This window comes from Astatotilapia calliptera, chromosome 8 (assembly GCF_900246225.1).
Source record: "Astatotilapia calliptera chromosome 8, fAstCal1.2, whole genome shotgun sequence".
Taxonomy (NCBI): domain Eukaryota; kingdom Metazoa; phylum Chordata; class Actinopteri; order Cichliformes; family Cichlidae; genus Astatotilapia; species Astatotilapia calliptera.
Window position 1 is genome coordinate 10183840 of NC_039309.1, and position 24769 is coordinate 10208608.

The 24769-nt window shown below is 38.4% G+C and overlaps 1 protein-coding gene across 4 annotated transcripts in view; it reads right to left on the bottom strand.

Annotated features, from left to right (window-relative positions):
- Window positions 1–24769, bottom strand: part of dock1 (dedicator of cytokinesis 1) — a 204248-nt gene that overhangs the window by 37778 nt on the left and 141701 nt on the right. For all 4 annotated transcript variants that reach the window (XM_026178424.1, XM_026178423.1, XM_026178422.1 and 1 more), the window contains 7 exons: window positions 23970–24064; window positions 9568–9646; window positions 8489–8589; window positions 3245–3303; window positions 2452–2600; window positions 608–693; window positions 172–328 (listed from right to left, as the gene is read on the bottom strand). In XM_026178424.1, coding sequence (XP_026034209.1) covers window positions 172–328; window positions 608–693; window positions 2452–2600; window positions 3245–3303; window positions 8489–8589; window positions 9568–9646; window positions 23970–24064 — 726 coding nt within the window. The remainder of the gene's footprint in view (window positions 1–171; window positions 329–607; window positions 694–2451; window positions 2601–3244; window positions 3304–8488; window positions 8590–9567; window positions 9647–23969; window positions 24065–24769) is intronic.

Sequence of the window (24769 nt, forward strand, 5' to 3'; positions counted from 1 at the left end):
GGCAACAATAACCTATGACAGACAACCAGGCGCTGATAACACAAACAATTACCTGTATTGTTATTTATACATTTCATGTGTATCATTTCACGCAGGGGGTTCAAATCTAATTATGCATGTATCACCAGCACTCGGCTTATGCGCATTCAGGATTGAAAGCAGAGATCTTACAAGCACGTTGACAGTGCAGCTCATGCGGTTCTCCTTGTTCTCGTCATGCATGATGGTCCTGTAGTCCAGCAGCCTCTCCAGCAGACGCACCACCAGAGTGACGAAATTCTCACCCGTCCTGGCCAAGTACTTGTGCTTCCTGCAATGCTCCAGTAAGCTGGTGTTTGTGTCATGAGGTTGGATGGGGACACAGAGAAACAAATGTGAAGTATGTATTAAGATGGTCTTTGACAGCTGGTCTTTGAAGCTGTCTATTTTACACATTAAAACAGAGTTAGCATCTGCTCCGAAAGCAGACATTATGCAGGCAAGCTGCGATGGCAAGTCCTGTGATCATCAGCACACTGTGATTATTTTGAGAAGTGCTATGTTGCAATTAGCATTATCTAACTTGCGAGAGGCTCAGGCATAATCCTGCCCATTAATCAGCACTTACATTTTCTGAAAGAGAACTTTGTACTGCTCGTCTCCGCGGCCCCCTTCCACCTCGTGATCCAGCTTGGTGATGATCTCGTTCTCAAACTGCAATTAGACAGAGCAGGCGTAAATAATCAGTGTAGCTAATTTTTCAATTCATTAACGCCATCTCCCTGTTGCTCTCTCTCTCTCCAACAAACCCAGCTGTGAGGGTTTACGCTTCAACTTAAATCGGCCCTTATTTGCAACAGAACTGGCTGTGAGCCGGTTCCGATTTTCTTTATCTGTTGAAATTCTATTAGGACACAACTGAAAGTTGCATCATGAGACACCTTGCCTGTACTTTTTGCTCTTTAGTTGTTGTATCTGCTGACAGTGATGCATGGATCTATTTTTCCAATATTTGTATGTAGCAGCTGTATAAAAAAGTGAATTTCATTGTGCTGAAACAAACCTTTTTTCACTGACTTTTTGATTTACGTGTGTCTTGGACACGAGTAAAGGAAAAAAAAAAGTGCAGCAAAGTAGAAAAAGATATGAATGCTGTTTTCTGGAAAGCCAAGGACTTATAACACACAGAGAAAGAGAGAGAACTAGTACAGGAAATATACTAGTTCTCACAATTGTAATCAAAACGTTACTGATCACAATTCATTGAAAATGATAGGAAAGTAGCAATCGCCCAAAATGATCCTGATCCAGACAGAAGATATAAAAGCTTTGCACACTTTCACTATAAAAGGACACGGCTGTGCAACCAGTAAAAATGATATTGGAGTGCTTTGGTTTTCACAAGACTACAATGGCGAGCAAAGAGACATTTGGAAAGTGCTGTGTTTCTTTACTATGATAGAAGTGAAGTACACATCACGTATTTCGGCAGCTCTCAGAAAACATCCCAAAGCTGAAAACAGCCTGTGAAATTTTATGACAGAACAGCTGTAACCAAATGGATTTCCTCATGCAGAAAGGCTTAATTTTGGATTGTAACGAGGCATAACATTAAGTTCCACTTACCATGGCTGTTGATAATCGCAGCACAACAAAATGAGATTTGCAGAATTACAAGTAAGCTGTGGGCTACAAAACTTCTTCCTTACTTGTGTTCTACCTTTGTATTCCTTTATTGTTTCGCTTCATCTAAAACCTTGTTTCCAATAAGCAAGAAACTCAGTTACATCTTTCCGAACTAAAGTTGGGAGGTGTGCACCAGTGAGTGAATACTTCATAATTTAAAATAATATTTCTTCATGTACCTGTCCAATGAATTTGAAGATTTTATCATCTACAATATTAATATTAGTAAAAGATGAAAAACTAAGAGCATCCAGAAAATATCTTGTAATATGTACTAAAAATAAGAAAGAAAGCCAACATCAATAGGTGCGATAATTAAAAAAATAAAAATAAAAAGTTTCTTTTTCCCATATATACATGTGTAGGTGTCTTCTATGACATAGCTGATTATACGCACTATGCACTGCATATACACACTCACGGGCCAAGTTATTAGGGACACCTGTTCAAATGATTGTTGATGCAAATATGTAATCAGCCAGTTGCAACAGCTGGCAATAACTCCATGCATTTAGGACTGTAGACACAGTCAAGACCATCTCTAGGGTATTTCAAAATTGCCAGTGAGTGCCACTTCTCTGGGTGAAAATGCCGTTTAAAGAACAAATCTTTAAAGAACGTTTCCAGCATCTTTAATCTGGAGGCTTAAGACGACAGGTCCAACTAGGTAGTAGAAAGATGTACTTAATAAATTGGCCAATGAACATGTATATTCATTTTCATCTTACATATAATCTTTTTTTTTTAAGTAAAGATGAGCTGTAGTTCATGTTTTAAATGACACACCCGTTGGAAATGCATTGTGAAGTGGAACTCGCATTGCATCATGTCAAAGAAGATGGGGATGGTGGCCTTTCGCAGCTCGATCTCAGGAACTAGTGTCATCTCCAGGATAGGACCCACCATCTCCGGAATGAATTTTATCTTGTGGGGCCCTTTGAGAGGAAAGAAAAAAAAAAGAGAGAGAGAGAGAACAGAACATGTAAGTGCAACCTAACTGCACAGCTCATTTGCAGAATTTAAATTTGACAGAACAAATAGCATAAGTGAGGTAACAAGGCATAGATAATCCTTAATCCAGATTTAACAGTTGCAGTTTCAAACAATAAGGAAATGTGTCTTCTGATGTTTAGCAAATCTCCTCTCATCACATCAGTCAAGCAGTAAATAAGTGAAAACCAAACACCTTGGTTAAAAAAAAAAAAGCAATGGGTATAATAAGGCCAGAAAATGAATCAATCTAATCTAGTGGAAAGCTCTAATTAGAGGATCAGATGGTGTGGGTTGCAATGAAACGGTAGAAATGAATGCCAAAATCTTAACACTCCAATCCCTGTATACAACAATCTCACTCCACCGAGATCTGACTGCCGTGTCTCTCTCTTACTGCACAAAATAACACTAATTAACACACGACTGTTAACATATACCTTGCAGGATTGACATGTTACTTGGTTGGCAGATAATAATAAAGATAAACTGAGAAAACACTGCTTCAACAAGTAAATTCATGCATAAAAGGGATTTTATCAGTTGAAAGTGAAACATCGATAGCGACACATGGAATGAGCTTAGTTACCTAGATTGTACCACATATCCCTGATTTCAAAGCCAATCTGTCTTCTCATGTCCTGGTACCTGAAACACAAACAAGGTATAAATGTCACATTGGCTGTTGTAATATCCACAGAAGATGAGAAACTCGATATACGCAGTATAAACACAAACAGTTCTTTATGACTATTTCAACTGCCTAAAAAATGCAATATACTCCAAATTTAAATAGCTGTCCTGTTTCATCTGTGCCGTCCTGCGCCTGAGTCAAAGTCAGTGTTTGCCGTAGTATGAAAATGTGAACTGAATTGAGAGAAAGATCATGAAGGAGAAGTGAATAAAGTAAAATCAGAAGTAAACAGGCCTTCTTTAAAGTGTCCAGGTCACAGTTTTCAACATCAGCTGTGACAAAGTTAAAAAAGTACTTCATAGCCCTGATGAGGGCTTTTCGGTCTGATCGAGGTCCATATAGTTTATGCAGTGACCTAGCTTAACACAAAATAAATTTATCTGAAATATATAGTAAATAGTTTCCCACTCTCTTCCTGCAGGGAGCTGAATAAATCAATCTCTCTCATCTATGTCTGAATGATAATCGCTTCAAAAGCATAAAATTAGACTGTCATAATGAAATTCATAATGACACAGATTCATTGATCTGGGATCATGGTGAGTTAGTTTAGTTTTGTTGTTCCACAATGTTCTTTGAAATACAAACACACCCTAATGAGATGTTTCCATGCAAGTTCGCAACATACACAGAAGCTGACAGTAAGTTAGTCTGTCTTCTGCTCTCTGTACATATTTGAAGACGGGGAAAAAAAAATCCAAGGATGATGACACAAGGGAAAGTGTTTGATCAAACAATCTTTGTTGGTGCTAGTATTTTTAGGTCGACTTTGTGTGTCAAGAGCCCTTACATAAAATAAAGATTTGCAGAAGAAGCTAGAAGGAGAGCTCTTGCCCTGACTCTTTGTCTAGCTTGTGCGTATTGTGGGCTTATAAGCTGATCAGCTCTGCCACGTCTGGGTCATGAACCAATCTTCATGGCAGTTTGGTGCCCGTCTTCGCTGCCTATCGTACTGTCCTTAGGTCACAGAAAGGACATAAAGTGAAGTAAAAAGGACAGAGAGGAAAAGACAAAGCGTGAATGATGGAGACGCTAACAAGAGTGGAAACAGCAGGCAGAAGGGCAGAAAGGGTATTCTGAATCCGATCACCTGAATCAAACTGAATGGCTCTTGCTCCTTTGACAGACTGAACATTTCATAGGAGAATAAGCCAATCCTGAAACTGGTTTAAAAAAAAAAAAAAAAAAAAGGCCTGCAGCATTTTCACAAATTTGGTATCAAAAGGTACCTTAAGTACGGATTCTGGTGACATCCCTACAACGTTCAGACCAACACAAGTAACTAATATACCGCGGCTCTGTTTGGATGCAATGCTAAACCATCATAGTGTCTGCTTAACAATCCTGCGTGGTTGACCCCTGCTCTGATTGTTGGTATGAAAACCTGTGCTGCGCTGCCATGTTTTGTTTTTGTTTTGTTTTTTGGGGGGTGTTATATTTAAGCAAGAATCGAGATTTAATTGTCAAACAGCACTTGCAGATAATTACAGATCTCCTGGGGAATGTGGATAAAACAGAAAAAAATATATTGACGTGACTGAAACAAGATTGTGAGATTTGAAAAATAGCTGAAAGGTCTCAAATAAACTCAAAACCCCTCCTTGCCTAAGTAGAATATGGGTTCCATCTAAGTGGAGTTTGCATGTTCTCTGTGCATGTAAATGGTTCCTGTGGCTACTCCAGCTTCCTCCCATAGCCCAGTGACATGTACATTTGACTTACTGCTGATTCTTTCTTATATTAAATATATATCTTTATTAGATGTAGTAGATGTGGCAGTAGCAGACTTTGGACAAACTTTTTGTTTCAGACCTCCAGCTTTTCTGTGCATTTTGGATCAACCACAGCTAGCAAAAAGAAAACCATCTGGAGCTTGCCACTATTTGCTGACTTGATGTAAGCCTACATATTCACTGCCAAACAGCCTTTGAATTTCCAACCGTACACACTAATGTATTTTGACAGAATCCTGAAAAAGCAGCTGCATCACCTCTTTACACACTGGTTTGGGTCAAAACAATTTACCATACTTATTTGTTAAATGGTAGAGCCCGAGGATTAATCCTCACAGTTTTTGGCAAAGTTATAAAAATAAATCAATTTGCATTTTTATGTATCAGGTATTACATGTTTGACTGTTTTTGCATCTTGTTGGGGCTGAAATATAGTCCTGTGTATATCTGCGAGTATGACGGCTCACGGCTTGCATGAATCAGTCGTAGGAAGTGCGTTTCTGTTCCCACATATGGGCGTTCAGATGACTGTGCAGAAGGCAGCGTGTCCTCATTGCGGCTGAGACAGATGTACGGTGCTGTTCTGTCACACTCCTGTAGGCAGCGGACAGGCAGCTATGACTGTCAGCTGTCAGACCCTACAACATATACCTGTCAGCCAGGGGCAGAAACCTGTAGGAGAGGTTAACTAAGAATAAAACATTTGGAGAGAGACAGTAGTGTGTGACTGGGGGCTCCTTGTAGTTTGTGTTGTGTAATGTAATTGGGTCAGAGGGCAAACATCAAGGCAGAGAAGAAAAAAAACAAAACAGTAGAGGTTGTGACTAAAATACAGAGAAAACAGATTGACAAGCAGAGCCCTATAAGGGCTGCTCAGCTGTGATCAAAGCTTGAAGCAAAGGAAGTGTGAGATATTCACAAAACCTGTCAATACGATGCTCCTTCTCCTCATCACTCAAAAGTGGCTATTATGACAATGACATTGCTGCATGCTCATTTATGAGTACATGTGTCTGTGTCTCCATGTTCTCTGCGTAAGTGCATATATTTCAAAGTAAAGGGGAAATGATGGTTAAAATTAATTGCACAGTTTCTGCCAATTATAGCCATTATTAAGACATAAACAAATATCAACAAGGATTATAATGGATTTTTAAGGTCAGACAAATAATTAACACCCTGTTTTATTGTGGCAAATTGTTTAAAAAAATGTCAATAACAATATTTTATTGTACAGAAAACTTAAATATTATTTTTCTCTGCCAAAGGATTCTATTATAGTTGTGAGGTTTTATCAGTTAAGTCAGAATGTATGCAAATTTGTTAGAAAATCACCGCAAATCTTGCTTTATTTATCACTTTTTACTATGTAAATATTTATTCTGATGTGTTTATGCTTTTATTTTGTAGTTTTAAGTCTGTGACTGACAAGTTGCTATGGTATCACCATGCAGTTTCCCCTCAAATACTGCTCAGGGTTCTTGAAAACAAGCCAAAGCCACAGAGGAATCCACAAAGGTGACGTCAGTGGCTACGTCCATCTTTTATAATCAGCAGCCTATGACTACAATGGGTGTTGGGAATGATGGTTGAAACTAAGAAAAATAAGACCCAGACTGCCATAGATATATTTATCCTCCCACTCAGGGCATGCAGACATGTAAGCTTGTTATCTGTGCCTCGGTGGTCTGAGTGTGAGAATGGCATTAGGATTACACAGGCTCCAGTAATGGAGCAGAACTTCACAAACAGCACTAGTAGATGTGTGATGCAGGGACAAAAAAAAAGCCAATGCAAAGTGCTAAAGAGCTGTGCTTCACAAATCTTTGATTTCACCCCTCTGCTCTCTGCTTCTGAGCAAGGCACAATAATTGGTATTGCAGGGAAAGCTTACAATTCAGCCACAAGCAGACAAGGATACTGGATGCAGAGAGGTAGAGGCTAAAAAAATTGAGCAGTAGGTGGAGGGACGGTGGAGAAAGAGAGTGTGCAGGTAGAGTTGTAAAGACTGTGGGAAAAAAATGACAATCCCGATAATATTCCTGTTTTTTTGCTTAGAACAAATCGAAAAAGACTTGCTGGGGGTGGCTTGGATCTTGCATTGTGTTTGGCTGTTGTGCTGCATAGAACATTGTTTATTATCTATTGGGAGTTCACCGCGGCCAATAATAAAGCACTGACAAACGAGCAGTCTGCCTGTCGGGCGTGAGCCAGCGTGATGTATATTTCAGTGTCAAAAGCTCCTCAAAATGAAGATGAGAGCCAATATGCGCTATGTCTGCCCAGAAAACATTTACACATTTGGATGCATTATCACAGTTTCTGAGAAACACTAATGTAGATGAATGGCTCTTTGTGGATAAAGGGAGCCGGATGAACACGAAATGAATAGCTCCCTGAATTTATAGCTGAAAGCACAATTAAGTAGATTTTAGAAGCAGTAAAAAGGTCTAAATTTCAAGGATTTAAACGTTCAGCTATTTAAAAATTATGGGCGGTATAATAAGACAATTTTATTTCACCTTCAGTTTCTGTCTTCAACAAATGAAAAAACCCCCAGAAGAGTGATGACCTGAATATCAAACATTACCCAGTAACTACATTTTGAATGTAATATATGCCTCTTCCTAGCCTTGAAAGTTTTGCAATTTTACAACATGGACAATGTAAGAATAATTTAGTCTGGATGTTGTTCATAACGGCTCTTTCTTTCATGTAGCAGCCAACAGCAGGATAACCATGTTCTTACCATTAGAAATACTTTTTTTTGTGGTGGCAAAGGTGTCGCCAAGGTACAGTGTGCAAGAGACAAAGACTAATGACACCCACTGCCTCGCTCTGAATTCAACAACTGTTACCTGATTTTTGGGACTCTGTATTTGGGGGGCCGGAAGGGTAAACACTAGCTAATGTCCGACGTGACTGATTTGAACATTTGTGTTCTTGCAAACAGCTCTGCTGGGTAATGTCGACAAAAGCAGCAGTACTAAAACAGCTTTATTAGGCCTCTACTGCCTCTGCCAGAACCACAGGAAGCCGTGTTTGCACATGCACTACAACCTTTTTTAGATATCACCCTGCTGGGATGTATGTGAGAAAGCACATGTTCAGATTGGTCAGAAATGGCTTTAAACCAAACAGCTACCCCAATATAAAGTCAATTAAGCCCATAGTTAAATATAAAAACTTAGGTAACTGTCAGGGGAAATGCCAGGTTTACCACGGTGTAAAATGCCCTGTTGTGCACTGCATGCGAGAGAGTTCAACACTGGACAATATCTGGGTGTGAAAATAGTTTATCTGATGAATTATACATAGTCTTGTCATGGTCATGCTGGGGAGGGAACTCGAGCTGTGCTGGTGGGAAATTAGGGCATCGTGTTTTTTTGAGAGTGTTCATTCTCACCTGTGGAAGATCTTAGCTCTTTTGTCACTTGAAAAGTTCTCTAGCTGCAATGACTCCTGGGTAAGGAAGGCCACAGCCAGATGAAAGTAGTTGTTCCACAGCTGACCCAGACACAGACGGAAAGACAGGAAGATTGCAGCAAAAGAATAGTTCAGAATGTCTGGTTACAGTTGTTCCAAAACAATAACAGTAACAGACTGGATTAAATAAATAATACAATATATTACAAAGTTTGGACATTTTTAAGAAATAGCTCTAACAACAGTCTTATCCAGTACTATGCTACGTGAGCAGGAAAGCATTGCAGTTTCATTACACTGCAATGTAATGATGAGATGGAATCTGTCCAAGTGGACGAAGAGGGCGCTGATTTAGGCCAACATCGTCTAGAGAACACACTACATCAGACAATGACAGAAGCTAAAGTGCAATGGTGTCTGGCTTTTTTTTTTTTTTTACTGCCAGCCCATGCATGAGTATAAAACACAACTCTTCATGATGTTGATAATTTCTAAATTCTCTTTGCCCAACCCATGTGCATTAAGCTATGGAGAAAACCCCACAGCTTTTTCCTTAAACCATAAAGAGGCCTCCGGCTCCAAATGCTGTATGCAATTAACGGTAGAAAAAGACTGTTACAATGACCAAGCTTTAAAAGCAAAGCTCACAGCAGTTCAGTTGTTGACAACATTAACATTTTTCCACATTTCAGACATTTAAAAAACAAGTAGAAAAAGCTGTTCAATTCCAGGGTGAGCAGGTTAAAATATTCAGAAATGCACATAAAATTGCTGGCCATTACAGGGTAATTGATGTTCCCTCTTCACAATTTTTATTTATTTATTTTCTTATGTCTGCTGCCTTCAGTGATCTTTTTCCAATTCAGAAAATCCAACAATGCGGCATCTCCAACAGCCCCAAGATAAAACTACAGGCTATAAGAAAAATGCCACAAAATTATTCCTAAAACTGTTGGGTAATAGTGCTTAAAATGTCAGTGCTGCCTTGTCTACAAAAAACATTATCTTGAGATGTGAAGTGCTGATATCAAGATATTTATTCAATGGTTCAGTTCCTACCTGTAGCTCGAAGTTGGTTTGATCCAGAAACTTCTTGTTCAACACGGCTGCATACTGACTGATGGCCCGTAGGAACACTCTGCAAAGATAAGAAGATTATGCTGGCTGTTTACAAAAAAGTTTTTCAAGAGTATAGAAGAAATGTAAGTAGCTTTTTACTGAAATTCAGCTTTCTAAAATTATTTCATAAAACTGCACCACCGAAAAAACATCCACCTGATTAAAATGATCAGCAATGCTTAACAACGAAAACATCTGAGAGAAAAAAAAGAAAGAAAAAAAAAGAGGAAAGTGTTAAAAAAAGATGCAGGATGCCCTCAACAAGTATGTATACTAGTCAAAAAAAATAAACACCAGATTGTGTTTGGAATAGATTTTAAAGAACATAACTATAATAACTATATACAGGATGATTAACATAAGATATGGCTTCTTCTGAAAGGGATGCAAGCTGTCACCCCTCTGCGAATAGACTGCACGTGTCTATATCTGGTGTTGAGGAATCGCTCTCCATTCCTGGATGAGCACAGACTATATAATGCAAAGGTCACTGGTTGTGGCTGTATCCATTGAACATGTCAATTTTCCCAGGTGCCTATCCAAACACATCCTTGGCCAGCCTTAGTGACAGACATATCACTAAGGGACATGAAAATGATTTCAAACTTGTATGTTACTTGTATGTGACATGCATTCTACAGTGGGGCAATAAAACTGAAAAGGTCATGCCCACTTTACTTGGAATAAAATTAAAAAAAAGCAGAGTAAGTAAAACGTATTTTAATGTGATGCAATTCATATTTGTGAATTATTTCTTCATCTGAGTTTTGCCTTCAGAAGTTACCTGTTGTTGCCCTACGTGCTGCGCTGGTCCTGAAACTCAGCATGAATTTAACATTGTTCACTGCAGAGTTACCCAATATGAACTCATTTGTTTTAAAGCTGTGACCACACAAAGAAAGAAATATTAACAGTATGCACTATCACGAAGAATGGATGTTTGCTCTTGTGAACAAATGTGTGCTTATAACAGAATAGCCAAGCAGGTTGAATCTCTCTCTCTGACAGACTGAGGTACAGTAGGCTAGAGGCACCGGTGAAAAAACATTTGATGAGTAGATCTTAATGAGAACACTGTCTGATGGGTTAATCCACTGTGATGCTGCAGAATTAAATGTTAATAACTTAAGTGGCATGAAGCTTTTAGAGGGGAATTATGACTGCTACTCGCAGAGTCAGAGGTCCATCCGCTATTTAACTTAATTTCCTGGTAGAACCTGCTACACAACAATGTGTGTACCATCTCTAAGAATTAGCAAGCAAGAAAAAAAAAAACAGTCTAACACAGCAAATTCAGTAATCTGGCTCATTTCATTTAGGGTTTTCCAAGCTTAGTCCTTGCTTCAGCTATTGCGAGCACAATTACAAATCAATAAGACAACAGCAACAGCTGATTGCCTGCAATAGTGGATGAAGATATATCAGATTGGAATAAAAATGGCAAGGTGAAGCAAGGACGATTGTTATGCCACTTGAGTGGATTGCATCAGGGTTTCATGAGCAGACAATAAAGCAGCATTAAGATGTAACGCTCGTGTAACTGACACTGGCAGGTAAGCAGACATCTGCTCCACAGGCAGCCCCGAGAGAGCCTTCTGCTTTTGTCATTGTCCAAGCTAAATCCTTACTGGAACTGGGTCTCATTGTGGGAATTAGCAAATCCACATCCATTAGCTGCTTCTGACTTTAAAATTCAGTTCTGTGGCAGTAAGAATCTTTGGGCTGGAAGGTCGAAATTTCATTGCTGTACAGACCGGGCCGGGGTTTCCCACTGCCCCAAACAGCTGACCTTGAACAGGAATAACCATCACTGTTAAAACAGCAATGTTCTACGACCCGGGGTATTTTAAAGTTATACAATATTCATGTTCCACATTTATCTCCATTGGTGACTAAATGCTATCTGGGGCTGATGTGTGATACACATTACGAGTGACCTTAATCATTAGCTGGAAAGGTTAACTGTCATTGAACACCTTTGGATATGCCATTAGAAGTCCATTTCTTTGGCTCTCTGCCCTCTCAGAACACCCCCGCCATCTCCTAAGCACTGAGACAGCCTATTACCACCCTGTCTGCACGAGCACATGCACCCTCTCTGCACACCTCACTCAATTTTCTGCAGCTGTGAACATGCCAATATAGTTGATACACTTAACACTGGACCAACGCTAAAATGGCTTTTCTTCCATTGCATGTGTGGGCAAAGAAAACACTTAGTGCTTAATGCTTTTGGCTAATTTATGACATTATTTTGTAGATTACTGGGGAGCCCCCATTTAAGCTATTAATTTAAGTGAAGAATACTACTGTATAAACAAAAACAAAAAACAAGCGCTTATTAAACATTTATGGATTGCCCCGTTAAAATAACACAACTTAAATGTTTTTTTTCCCCTTTTCCATATGTATTTCTTAGAGGCTTGCAGCAATAACTAATGCAACTCAAAGTTGCATGGGTTATTAGTGACACATTTTCCAATTAAACTCAAGAAAAAGCCAGACTGGAGTGTTTAAATGGATGCCTACAGGCACAACTACAGCCCTACATGACCTATATTTGCATTACACCAACTACATATTAGTGGGACAACAAGACATGGTAATTGCAAATTTACTAATCACAGGCTGTGGTTTGCATTTAATTTTGATGAAGGTGAGTTTATAATAGGTACAGGGCATGAAATATCCTAAACACCACATCTGCCGCTTTGTAAACATGAGTGATGTAGCAAACAGTTGTAAACGCTGGGTCAAACGACAAAATAAAATACGAATATCCGGGATCTTCATAGTTTTCAGCAAAATATGGCTCGGCATGCAAAAACGCAGCTGTGCCCAACCACTCCTTTTTGATCTCCCTTTCTGATCAAAGCTTACCTTCATGTTTCCACTACACCTGCATGATGATCCAGGGAATATGAAGTTTCTTGGGCTTGAAACGTGATTAAATCGTACTAACGTATGCTAACATGAACTGCTTCCCACAAACAAGTTCGCACAATATTGTAGACTCCACTATCTAAAAACCTATTTGAAGCCACCAGTCTGCCTCTGCACAGACATATAATTGGCTTTAACGAACAGACAGGACAGTTCCTCTGTGAGCACATCCTGCCATTAATTAAAGTGAAAAACCTAATGAGGTGGATGAAAATAGAATATACTCTCCCTCACAGTGGGTTCTGACTAAGACACTCCTGACTAAGACCATTTCAAAGAAGATTAAAGGAATTTAGGCCTATTTTCTTTAGTATTAAGTGTGTGTCTGTGTGTGTATTTTATATATATAGTGACATTAAAGATATGAAATATCTAACTATAATAAGATAATGGTCCTTAAAAGGAAATGTGATAGAGTAATAAAATCTCATCTCTGTCTGTATTTCAGTTAGTCAGTGAAGAATTATTATTCATAAAAATGAGTAATTTCTGTACAGTCTATAATTAATTGCCATATTGATTTCAGGGAATATCCTTTGTACCGACACAGCAATCGGAGTGTGAATCATGAGTGTCTGCATAGTACCATTAAGTGTAAATTATACCATCTGTTGGTCTGTTGTGCCACAGCTTTTTTTTCCTAATCTAAAAAAGAAAAAAAGCCAAATTCTTGTAGAAGAGCTTTGGCTGATTTAAAAAACAGTAATGGTCAGTCATTAAGCAACAGAGAGAAACAAAATGAAGACAGACAGTGACAAACCAGTCCTTTATAACTTCATTACAAATACAATACAAACAATGGTGATTTGCATATACACTACTACTAATCAGTGACTTGTGTCTTTACTTGGCTAAGAACTTATACTTTTCTTGGAATACTGCTACAACTTTGTAATTCCTATAAAACAGCTGGTCCTTTTGCTTTTTTTCCCATTTTTTTCATGTTAGGCTCAGTAGGGAAAATCAGGGTACCTCTAATCATCGGCAAAAGAACAAAAAACAAACAAACACAAAAAAAAAAAACAAACACAAGACCTCCTTAACTTCTGCTTAGGAAGACAAAAACATCACTAACTTTTTAATTAGGCAGCGCAAGGGCAACACAGCACCTCCTACACAGTCATTTTGATACAGTACACATACCGTATCATTATAATAAATATGGTCCATCAAACTGTCAGCGTCAGAAAAATACCCCCATTACTGCTGAATGATGGATGTGCTGTACATTTCAGCAAAACAGAGGATTTGCTTTTTATGCCATTGTTGCCTTTAAAAAAATAACAATCAGGTAAGTTCCTGCAGCTGTGATACAATGACTTGAGCTCTGTCAGATGATCTGCAGCACAGACACCTAGCTTAGGTGCTAATGAGAATTTATCAGCAGATCATGCTTGGTAATTGAGTTCAAAGAGCATCGCCGATAATGATCATGAGCTATTTGCATAGGTTTGCTGAATAGACGGCCTATCTGCCTGTGCTCTGAGATAATGCAAGGTCAAAAACCTTCATTATCTGTCCAATTAATTAAATTAGATTACCTTTATTTCACATACCTGATATAATATCAGATCTATTTAACTGTCATTATATTTTAACCCAATTTTCTCTTCTGTGTGACAACTTCTCCTCTAATGCAAAGTGCAGCTGACTCTGGTTAAAATTGATGTCCTTTCCAATAGGCTGTCAGAAACCAAACAGCTCACCCTAGGAAAGCTTTAATGACTCAGAAATATCACTGGGGTGAGTCAAAGTATCGCTATCATGTGTTAGACCTTACATTCAGAATGAGGGAAAAACTTTGCCACTCCATTTGAATGTTTAAACCACTTCTCTAAGAAACTCTTAAAACTACAAGGATAATGGTGTAAAAAAAAAATCAATGCATCAAATATAAAACTCAAAATCTGGATTCACAAATCTGAAGTAGTGACTTGTAATCGCCTGAAAATGTTATAAAATTTGTCATAATTTCAAGTTCTAACAATCAACAGCTAATCAAATGAGAATTAGAAATATTACAGAAGTAATTAAAAGCCTTGACCCAGCCCTCATTTCTTTATATTTTAAACGCCATTCTTTATTGGGATTTCTAAAGTGGTCTAAATACAAGGATTTTTAAAATTTATTTATTTTTGTGAATCCACTTGACATTGACCTATGAATCATTCGAGCAGACTCAAAAGATGAACCACCTGCTGTATCTTTAGACATTTCTTTCTTCAGGAGTGGAGAAGGATTTTTTTGTTTTGCTTGTTGTTTACTTATTAAGCCTTTTGTATCAATAGGTAACTTCACATCTGAGCAGACAAGTATCACATGTGGAGTTCCCCAAGGTTCCATCTTGGGACCCCTTCTGTTTAACATCTACATGCTCCCACTGGCACAGATTATAAACAACAACAAAATAAACTATCACAGCTATGCAGATGACACACAAATGTATATCACAATGTCACCAGGAGACCGAGGCCCTGTACAGGCTCTTGGTAAATGCATTGAGGAAATCAATGACTGGTTGTGCCACAATTTTCTCCAGCTAAACAAAAACAAAACTGAGGTAATAGTCTTTGGCGCCAAAGAAAAACGATTACAGGTCACCAGAGAACTTCAATCTATACATCTAAAAACCACAAACCAGGCGAGAAATTTGGGTGTAGTGATGGATGCAGACCTAAACTTAGAAAAACACATTAAGACAATAACAAAGTCAGCTTACTATCACCTCAAGAATATATCAAGGATAAAAGATCTGATGTCTCAACAGGACCTGGAAAAACTAGTCCATGCATTCATCTTTAGTAGGCTTGATTACTGTAACAGCATCTTTACAGGTCTACCTAAAAAATCAGTCAGACAACTACAGCTCATTCAGAACTCTGCTGCTCGAGTCCTCACTAAGACCAAAAAAGTGGACCACATCAGTCTAGCTCTGAGGTCCTTACACTGGCTGCCTGTCCGTCAGAGGATAGACTTTAAAGTTCTGATGCTGGCCTATAAAGCTCTGAATGGTTTAGGACCAAAATACATCAATGACCTCCTGACCCAGTATGAACCATCCAGATCCCTCAGGTCATCTGGATCCGGTCTTTTATCAGTTCCCAGAGTCAGAACCAGAAAAGTTCAGGGGTGCAGTTTATGTGTGAAAGCAGCTTTAGTTTAGTGTGACAAACTGAAATATGGCCCTCATGGTGCTATCAGATAAAAAACTCAGTGTTTAAAGATCTGTCTGGATGAACTCGCAGGCCAGTGAGGGCCTGTCTGTTATGCAAATAATGTGATAAAAAGCTGCAGTCCCTTTGACTCTGCAGCACCAGGCAGTATGATGTTAGTGTTGTAGCAATCAACCATGCAGCAGCCTATAAACACAGAGACCTGAGATGTAACAACGACAGCATGCGCTGCCTTTCATCCGGGGGAAAATTTTGCAAGGAGGTGAGAAGATTACTAATGAGGTAATACAAGCAGGATTCAACAGAACTCCAGACACTGGTGAGCACAGAAACTTTGTGAACTGGGGTCAGGCAGTGTTGGCAAAGTTCATGTTGAGCAATGATGAGATAATGAGGCACAGTTAAATTTCTCAAATGAGTCATGAAACAATTATAACGGATTTTAAAAAGCAAACTTTTTCAACATTTTGGCTTATTTTATGGTTTAAAAACTACTGATATGCCTATATAGATAAAGAAAATTAGATGAAACCTTAAATGCTTCTCAGGCCACAATGTTTCACTCAGTATAAAATACTGACTGATCTGAAATATATGTTCCATAAGCGTATCAGTGTTTTAAAGATGACATGGGGCCTGGGCATGTTAGCAGATGGGCATTCATGCTATGGGTACGCTTTTAATTGATGCTGAGTGCAGTGTGCAACAGTGCTCGTTTGAATGCCAAAATAAATACACATCATTAAATGAGGCTATTAAGTTTGACATATTGTTGATCTAAAGACAGAAGTAATTGTGCGAAAGGCGCAGTTGTCGGGTGTACTACAAACACGTCAGTTATGTTCTGAGAGGACAGACATAGATGAGGTGCAACATATTCACAATGTCTCCAGTGAAGCATCTGCCATAGAGTACTAAGCAATACTTACATTATACACAACAGAGAAAAAGTAATTTTTCTTGTCTGACAATAAAAGTAAATAGTAATAAGTCCCAGTCATCTACAAACCTGATGTGAAAAAGGAATGCACTGTACAAACTTTAATTTCTATTTAAAGCCCATGTGCACTCTAAATAGGATGGGAATACCTTTTGATCAATATAGCAGAACTATTATTATATTATTTTCAAATATAATAACTAGTGCTTTCAGCATTAATCTCGTTAAAATTAAGTTTATGCCATAACCACATTAACACGGCAAATCTCCGTTAGCGAGTTATAGTGGATCGCCCCGTTAGTGGCGATCCGCGGCGCTAATGCGTTAACGAGCTAACCGCGCTAACGAGCTAACAACACTAACGCGTTAACGAGCTAACCGCGCTAACGCATTAACGAGCTAACTGCACTAACAAGCTAACCGCGCTAACGAGCTAACCACACTAACGCGTTAACGAGCTAACCGTGCTAACGCGTTAACAAGCTAACCGTGCTAACACATTAACGAGCTAACTGCACTAATGTGTTAACGAGCTAACTGCACTAACGAGCTGAGCTAACAACGCTAACGCGTTGACGCCATGTAGCCCCACGCATGGGGCGATCTGCGATAACTCGCTAATGGAGATTTGCCGTGTTAATGCGGTTATGGTGTAAACTTCATTTTAACAAGATTAAGGCTGACAGCATTAATAATAACTAAATTAATAGTTGTGATTTCTAATGGAGTATTTCCACATTGTAGTTCTTGTACATTTCCTTCCTAAGTAGAAGTATTCCTACTTAGGGCTCCAGTATAGTAGCTGATGGACTGCTTTCCTACACAAAAAGATGCCCTGCTGGGTTTTGATAATGACTTAGATAAAATCAGAATGAGAGAAATAACAGTGGGTGTTATCACTCTTTAGGGGGCACTATTCAAAGGCTAACTGGCTTTCACTCCGGTATACTGCAATCCATGGGCAAAAACTGGCCTGGGCAAAGGCTGATCATCGAGCAGATACACACAAAGTGCCAGACATCAACACAAACTTCAAATAGTGTACTCTGACTGATGTGTGAGAGTGGTGTGCCTGACATGTAAATAGTAAATCCTTGAGTGTATATCAAGATGTAAGATCACCTTACAGTTTTTAACGCATAGAGCAGTATAACATTATGCAGTACATCAGGCAACGCTATATCATGAAACCATATGTAATGACACCGCAACAGATTGTAGATGTCATTAATTCTAAACTGCAAATGAGGAAGCAGACAAAAACCAAACATCGGAGAGTGACTGCGTAACTTCCACAGATTTAACAAAGCGGCATGGTTTGAAAGCTATGGAAAGGTCAGACCTTTCTTTTCAGCTGACAACACTAATGCTGTGAAAAAGAGTGTGGACAGGGTGTTTGGAAGGTCTGGTATAAAACATCTATGTAACGACATACACTGGAAGATTTATTCACCAACTGCTTTTACTTTGTAAAAAATCTTCTTTGAAATTGCATCATACTATTAACTAAAATGACCAAAACAGTGAAGATTATAAAGAGATTACTGTGCTCAAGACCACTTAAACATTTTCAAGAAAGTCTGGCTCTGTGAAAGCAAAATGTAAAGAAACAAGGGATGGCCCAAGACTTTTGCACAGTGTAGTCAATTGGAAAAATAAAGAGTGCCAGGTGTGACAGGTGTGAGCTTTGTCTTTAAAGACAGAAACAGCATCCTTATTTCAAGGCTAACAAAAATTTCAACAACTGCTGAAACTGACTAAGGGATGTTTTAAAAGAACCCTAAAATTTCTCTGCAACTAGACCACAATCAATTCAGAGGTTTTCAAATAGCATTCGTTAAATAAAATTGTCTTTACAACAAGAAGATTTCAAATCAGACACCCTCAAAACCACAAGAACTGTTATTTTATTTGGTGAGTGCTGATTTATACATGGGGACAAAGGCGACAACAACATCAGTTTCAGTCTTTTTAAAGCCCTTCATCATTCTTCCCATAGACCTGCCCTCAAGGACTAGGATTAGTCTTTAGTCATTAGTCAACTCCAAATGGCAACCATCCAGCTCCAGAAACCCGATCCTAATGAGTCTGTGTGATGGAGTAGGTTAGAGTTAAGGAGCTGCTTCTTTAACTTGTTGAGGCTTTCATCTTTTCATCTGCCTTGCGAGCTTCTCAAAAAACCCATTCATCTCAAAGTACTATTCTTAGTCACAATTAACACAACGCCACAAATCGTTGGTCTTATTTTGTGGAATTAACTTTTGAGAAGTCCATCTAATGTTAATTCAAATCACAGCATTAAAATATGATGGAAGTAGCCCTCTGAGACATGAAGGGTATATCATATATTCAATTGTGTGTTGCAAAAATACAGAAGACAGTTTGGTTTTATCTATATACAATGCCCTTTAAAAATGTAAATAAATATATATATATAAATATATCAATTGATTTAGCTATGGCTCTGAAAAATATATCACCCAATTTGTTAAATATGTTTTTGTTGTTGCAGTAATTAGAGAGTTTAGAGTGTTTAGAGAGTTTTTTTTGCAGTAATTACAGCTGATCAACAATTTTTACTCAATCTGTTCTCAATCAAGTCTTCTGGTTGCTTCAACATTCACAGCTGTTCAAGTGCTGTGTCTTACAGCTGAAAAAAACACTGCCAGTGCACATTGTTCTGGACGTGATTCTCATCTCATTAGTGGTGCTATCACGATGTGTGGAGAAGAAAGAGCTGTCTGCTGGTGCTGGTGAGCCACATGCTGAATGCGGCATGTGCAAACTGCTCAGGAACCAGCGGTATATATTGTATAAAAGTCTTGAGCCACCTAATTTCTTTCTATTTATAAAGAACTTAAAAGTTAATGTTTGGTATGACCTCCTTTATTTTCTGCTGTAGATAGTTTTTTCGGCTTTGCCACTTTTGCCATCGAGTTGTCCATCTTCCTTTACTTTTTTAAAGGACACACTGCACACCAACATCCAAAGACAAAATTGGAAAAAGACATTCAGAAAGCCAGGAGATCTACTGCTTAATGACAGGAAAGACAGGGTCCTTAGAAACAAAACAAAAAATGAGGGGTGGCTCGAGAGTTTTGCACACATTTTCAAGCACTTGACAAAACAGCAATAAAGTAATTATTTTAAAGGTCTATTTTAATATGAATGGCAAATTAAAGCACTTTATTCCTTATTTTAGTCATGGTAAACCTATGGATAGATATCACCATAATCTTCAGTTGCCCTCAGGACTAAAAAGCTCAAATATCACAAGGTAATTGTTCTGAAGTTATGACACATTCACTGCATATTTTAATATCACCTTTATCATTAATCATTCCCAGAAGCAGCAGGAAGCTTTTTCAGACAAAAAGTTCTAACAGACCCACTGCACATAACCTGCCAAAGTAGCAGACTGACAGAGTTAAAAATGAACTAGTGAATAAAGCTGAAGAGAAAGACTTTCTTTGTTGAGATGTTGGTGGAGACCAACAGACAGCTATAAGGACATAAAATAAATGAGTTCTGCTGAACTGGAAAGTTGTTTCATGTCGACTGATAAATAAAAGGCAACGTCAAATTATTGTTGTGTTAACAAAACCAATCTGACAATGATTCTTGGGTTTTTAACTTTAAAAAAAAAAAAGGTTTTTCTGTGAGATCTTCTGGCTTAAAATGGCTTCTCTTAGAAATTCCACTTAACCCCTACCCCTCTTGTCCTCTTGGAAGTTTTTCCTTAGAGTTGCTGACCCACTATTACTCATTCAAGTCATCAAATGAGCCACAGTGTGGAAAAAAAGCCATGGGTCATTACTGTCCACGGGGCCAAAGTGTGAAACCCCTGTAAAGCAGGTGGTTATGGTTTAGCTGTCAATGTAAGTCCATGGTCACTGAGGTCACATGAAGTTGTAAATGTTGGTGGAAACAACTAGAAAGGGATCAAATGAGTGCTCCGAAGGCTTGGTGCTATAAGCCACTACCTCTGCTTACAGTGAATATAGATGGTCTCTTTTTGTTCATCAAAAGGTGTCATCCAAACAATGAATGGTAATTTTCTGCATCTTTCAAATGTGGATACGTTTTAGATACTGTGGTGTAGTGGGCTTATGGAACAAGACCCAGCAGCCACTAGCCACTGTGAGCTGATGAAGAACTGTGAGCTACCAGTTGTATCCCTATTGTTGGCAGATTCATGCCGTGTGCAGCATAATTCAGATCACAGTTTGCAGAATGATTTAAAATGGCTAGTTATGAATGAATATGATAGTGGCTTGTTTTCCTAAACTGTCTGACCTGCACTATTAAACTATAATTAACCCCAGTAACAAAAGTTTTAATCCACCAGGACTGAAATCTCCAAGTTTATTTGTTAAAAAACACAAAGTAACTTCAGAACACAGATCGAGATAAAGACATGATTCAAAGTTTGTGGAGGATGTTATGAATTTAGTCTGTCTTTAATCCTGTACTCAGAAAAAGAAAACAAAAAAGGAAGGGCACATGAGGTATACCAAATACTCCCTTTTCTGTTAGATTGTTAATGTAAAACATTTACAGCTCTCTTATGTCACCTTGAGTTCTCAGTGTGAGGAGCAGGAAAAAAACATTGATCAAACACATTCTGGAGGATGGCGACAAATAAAAGAGTTTTTCTAATTTGCGGCAAAGCTAACACCTGCAGTATTCAAACAGACTCGAGTATAAAGACTGTGAGATCAGCCAGACATTGACAAGCTTATTTTTCATTGAGCTGAACAGCAATTTAACTCCAGCAAGTGGCTGAATATATAAACTAGTATTCAGAATTAATCTCTTTCCAGCTATTTGCTAACAGGCAAAAGCTTGTTGGGTAAGATTCTGCTGAGGCAGGAGACTGAGTGTGAATCAAAGATTCAAACGCGTGCTACAAAGTGTGATCTTAGATTCAATTGCTCAGTGAAGCTCCTCACACCCCCAAAGCTGTTCCGAAAAGTAAAGGATCACAATCGGTATGGAGTGTGTGAATAAGCTTGTGAGACCAACACACCATGGCGTCGACTGCTGGTGTGCTTTGCGTGTGGCTCAGTAGGGTCCAGCACTGAGTTATTCCCTGGTATTTTTGCTCAGGTTAAAGCAGAACAGATGTGATTTTCACATCTGCGGGATACCGGGGAACACGCTCATGAAGCTATGCCAAAGACTTCAGCAATGTGACTCAGGTGGCAGACAATGTCTGTTCTGAATTCCAAAAGGAATCTGGCTTGCAGCAATCCGACGGACTAATGAAAGCACAAGAATCTAAATTGAAAAGCAATGCAATCTCTAGTCAAATGTCCTCGCTGGCAATGATGTTGGAATGGTTTTAGAAAGATTGGGCAGGGGGTGAAAACTGCTCACAGTAAACTAGAGGTTGCTGCTATGAGCTCTGCACCTGCCATAAATGGCCACTTTCAAGGTGCCCAAAAGGATTAAGCTCGAAGCATTGCTATACAATTCTGTTTGTGTGAGATGCATATTACCTTAAATGCTTTTAAAAACTGGTATTTTTGATGGCATTGTGGAAGAAAGTACAAACTTTCGCAATTCTTAAAACAGTTGGGATGCTGTGTAAAATGTTAATATATGTTAATATAAACAGAATGCAATGATCACTTAAGATAGAAAACATGTTGAATGTTTAAAGTGAGGCATTTTACTATTTCATGAAAAATATGAGCTCATTTGGAGTTTAATGACACCAACACATCTCAAAAACATTGGGATGGGGCCACCAAAAGGCTGGAAAAGTAAAAGAAACAGATGGAGGAAGATTTTTCAGCTAATTAGGTTAATTGGCAAGAGGTCAGGGAGATGACTGGGTATAAAAAGCAGATCTTGGAGAAGAAGATTTTAACAGAAGTGAAGATGGGCAGAGGTTCACCAATCTGCAAAAAACTACATCTACAAATTTTGCAATAATTTCAGTTTCATGTTTAATGATGTACCACTGACATGAAGTATCTCAACATCCACAAATAAAACTAATAATAAAATGATTCCAGGAAACCTGGAAAAATCTCTGTACACAAGGGACAAGACTGAAAATCAGTATTGGATGATCTTGATCTTTGGTCCCTCAGATTACATAAAATGACAGAGGTGGGTTGCTAAGTCCTACAGAGCTCCAAAACGTCCTCTACCACTGATATCAGCACAAAAGCAGAGGGAAGCTCCATGCATTGTGTAGGTGGCCCGTTTTGTGCATGTGGTGTGTAAGATTTTAAAGGTTGTTTTCTGAAGCTAGAACAGGTAGCTAGTTAGCAGATGAATTACAAAAACATTATCCTGGTGGAAAAAAGTGAGTCCAAACCCACTTTAGGCACCAGGCTGTAAACATGCTGATTTTTGCTGTGAGGATTTCACCAAGGGGCTCTACAGGGATCAGCTTACGTTTCAAGCCAGCATCAAGAAGCCATCCGAGGAGAACGGCAGATTTTGGCACATCTGCATTGGCTATCATCTCTCTAACTACGCCTTTTGTTTCTTGTCTTTTTGTTTCCCCTGTCAGTTGGGACTCAGACAGTATTATAATGCTAAATTTAGCAGAGTAATCTGTCCATGGGGAATTTGAATGTAGAATTTAACCAGCGATCATGATAATACATGAATGATGGTGGAGAAGGGAGAATTTTCTTTGTCAAAAAAAAAAAAAAGAAAAAAGATTCAAGCATTTCATCTGGCAGCTGTTTTGGTATCACTGTATAATAGAGCTCAGCAACTCATTCTGATGTCTTGTTTTTTTAAAAGTGAATATTTTATATAAATTAAAAAAGAAAAACCTAACTGTTGGCTATGCTGACTTTCCTTGTTTAAAAAAAATCACTAAGAAATCCCCCAAAATATACAAAGAACTCTAAACTTAACTGAAAGCTACAGAAAAACCCCACTACTGACTAAACTGCAAAGCATCTAACTTTGCTTTAAATTTTTAAAATTGCATTTAAAAAAGGTTTGCATCAATAACCCAGAAGCCTGCTGCAGAACAGCACAAAAAAAGCAGAGAGATTCTGAGACTAAGTTTGGAGATTAGCAGCGTATACCAGAGCATCTATAATTCATGTGATTGTTTGCGGCTGCGCTGACTGCTCATCTGATTGCTACACTGCTGAGGCCTTGTGCCGATATTTGCATGAAGAGAAAAACATTTGAAAATATTCATACCCGCTTCCGACTGCTGTTCCTTAGCAACCGTAGTGAAGCGAGTTGAAAGCAGTATAGTTTATGGTTTGTGTTTGCGTGTGCATTTCCAGCAGTGTCGTACTTACTTATTTTGCATCATGTTCATTATGATCCAGTCAGAGGGGTAGACATTTTTTCCAATGAGATCTTTGAACATGATAAATGTTTCCATTAGGAAATCCTGTGAAAGAGAGAAAGTTTTCAAAATGAGAACTGCTATTCTTCCTACTTCCAAGATAAGAGTAATCTGAAATGAACGGTTTGTCGTCCGTGGCTTTCAGGCAGAAACGGGTTTTAGATTCGTTTTAAAGGTCAAGGTGACTCGTGTATTTCTCTTTTGCAGGTAGCACACAAAACTAATAATCCAGTATTTTGTTAATATTACACAACTAATATTCATCAGATATCTGGGTAACACCTACAATGACCATTACCATTTAAAACATAGCATTAGTCATATCTACTCTGTCTGCACTCCCTAACTTTACATGTTTTAAGGGTTACAAAGTCACAATTAAAAGGCATCACGCACTCACCACTAAGATTATTGGATTCACCAAATATAAGCCAATCACATGGGAGAAACTCAATGCATTTAGGCGTGTAGACAGGCTTAAGTATTTCACAAACTGCTCATCTTCTTCCACACACATCCGTCTCTAGGGTTTACGTAACTTCATTTGTTGCTTATTTTATGTACTGCCTGTTAATATCAATTTAAAAGCAATTCCTACTACTGCTTTATATAGTTTCTTTGTTTTTTTTAAAAATTATTGTTTGCATGACAGTTTAACATCACCAGGGTTGCAGCAGAAAGAACATGGGCTGAAATAGTTGTACAAGCCTTGAAAATACATCAAATAAACCCATTGATGTAATGGAATAC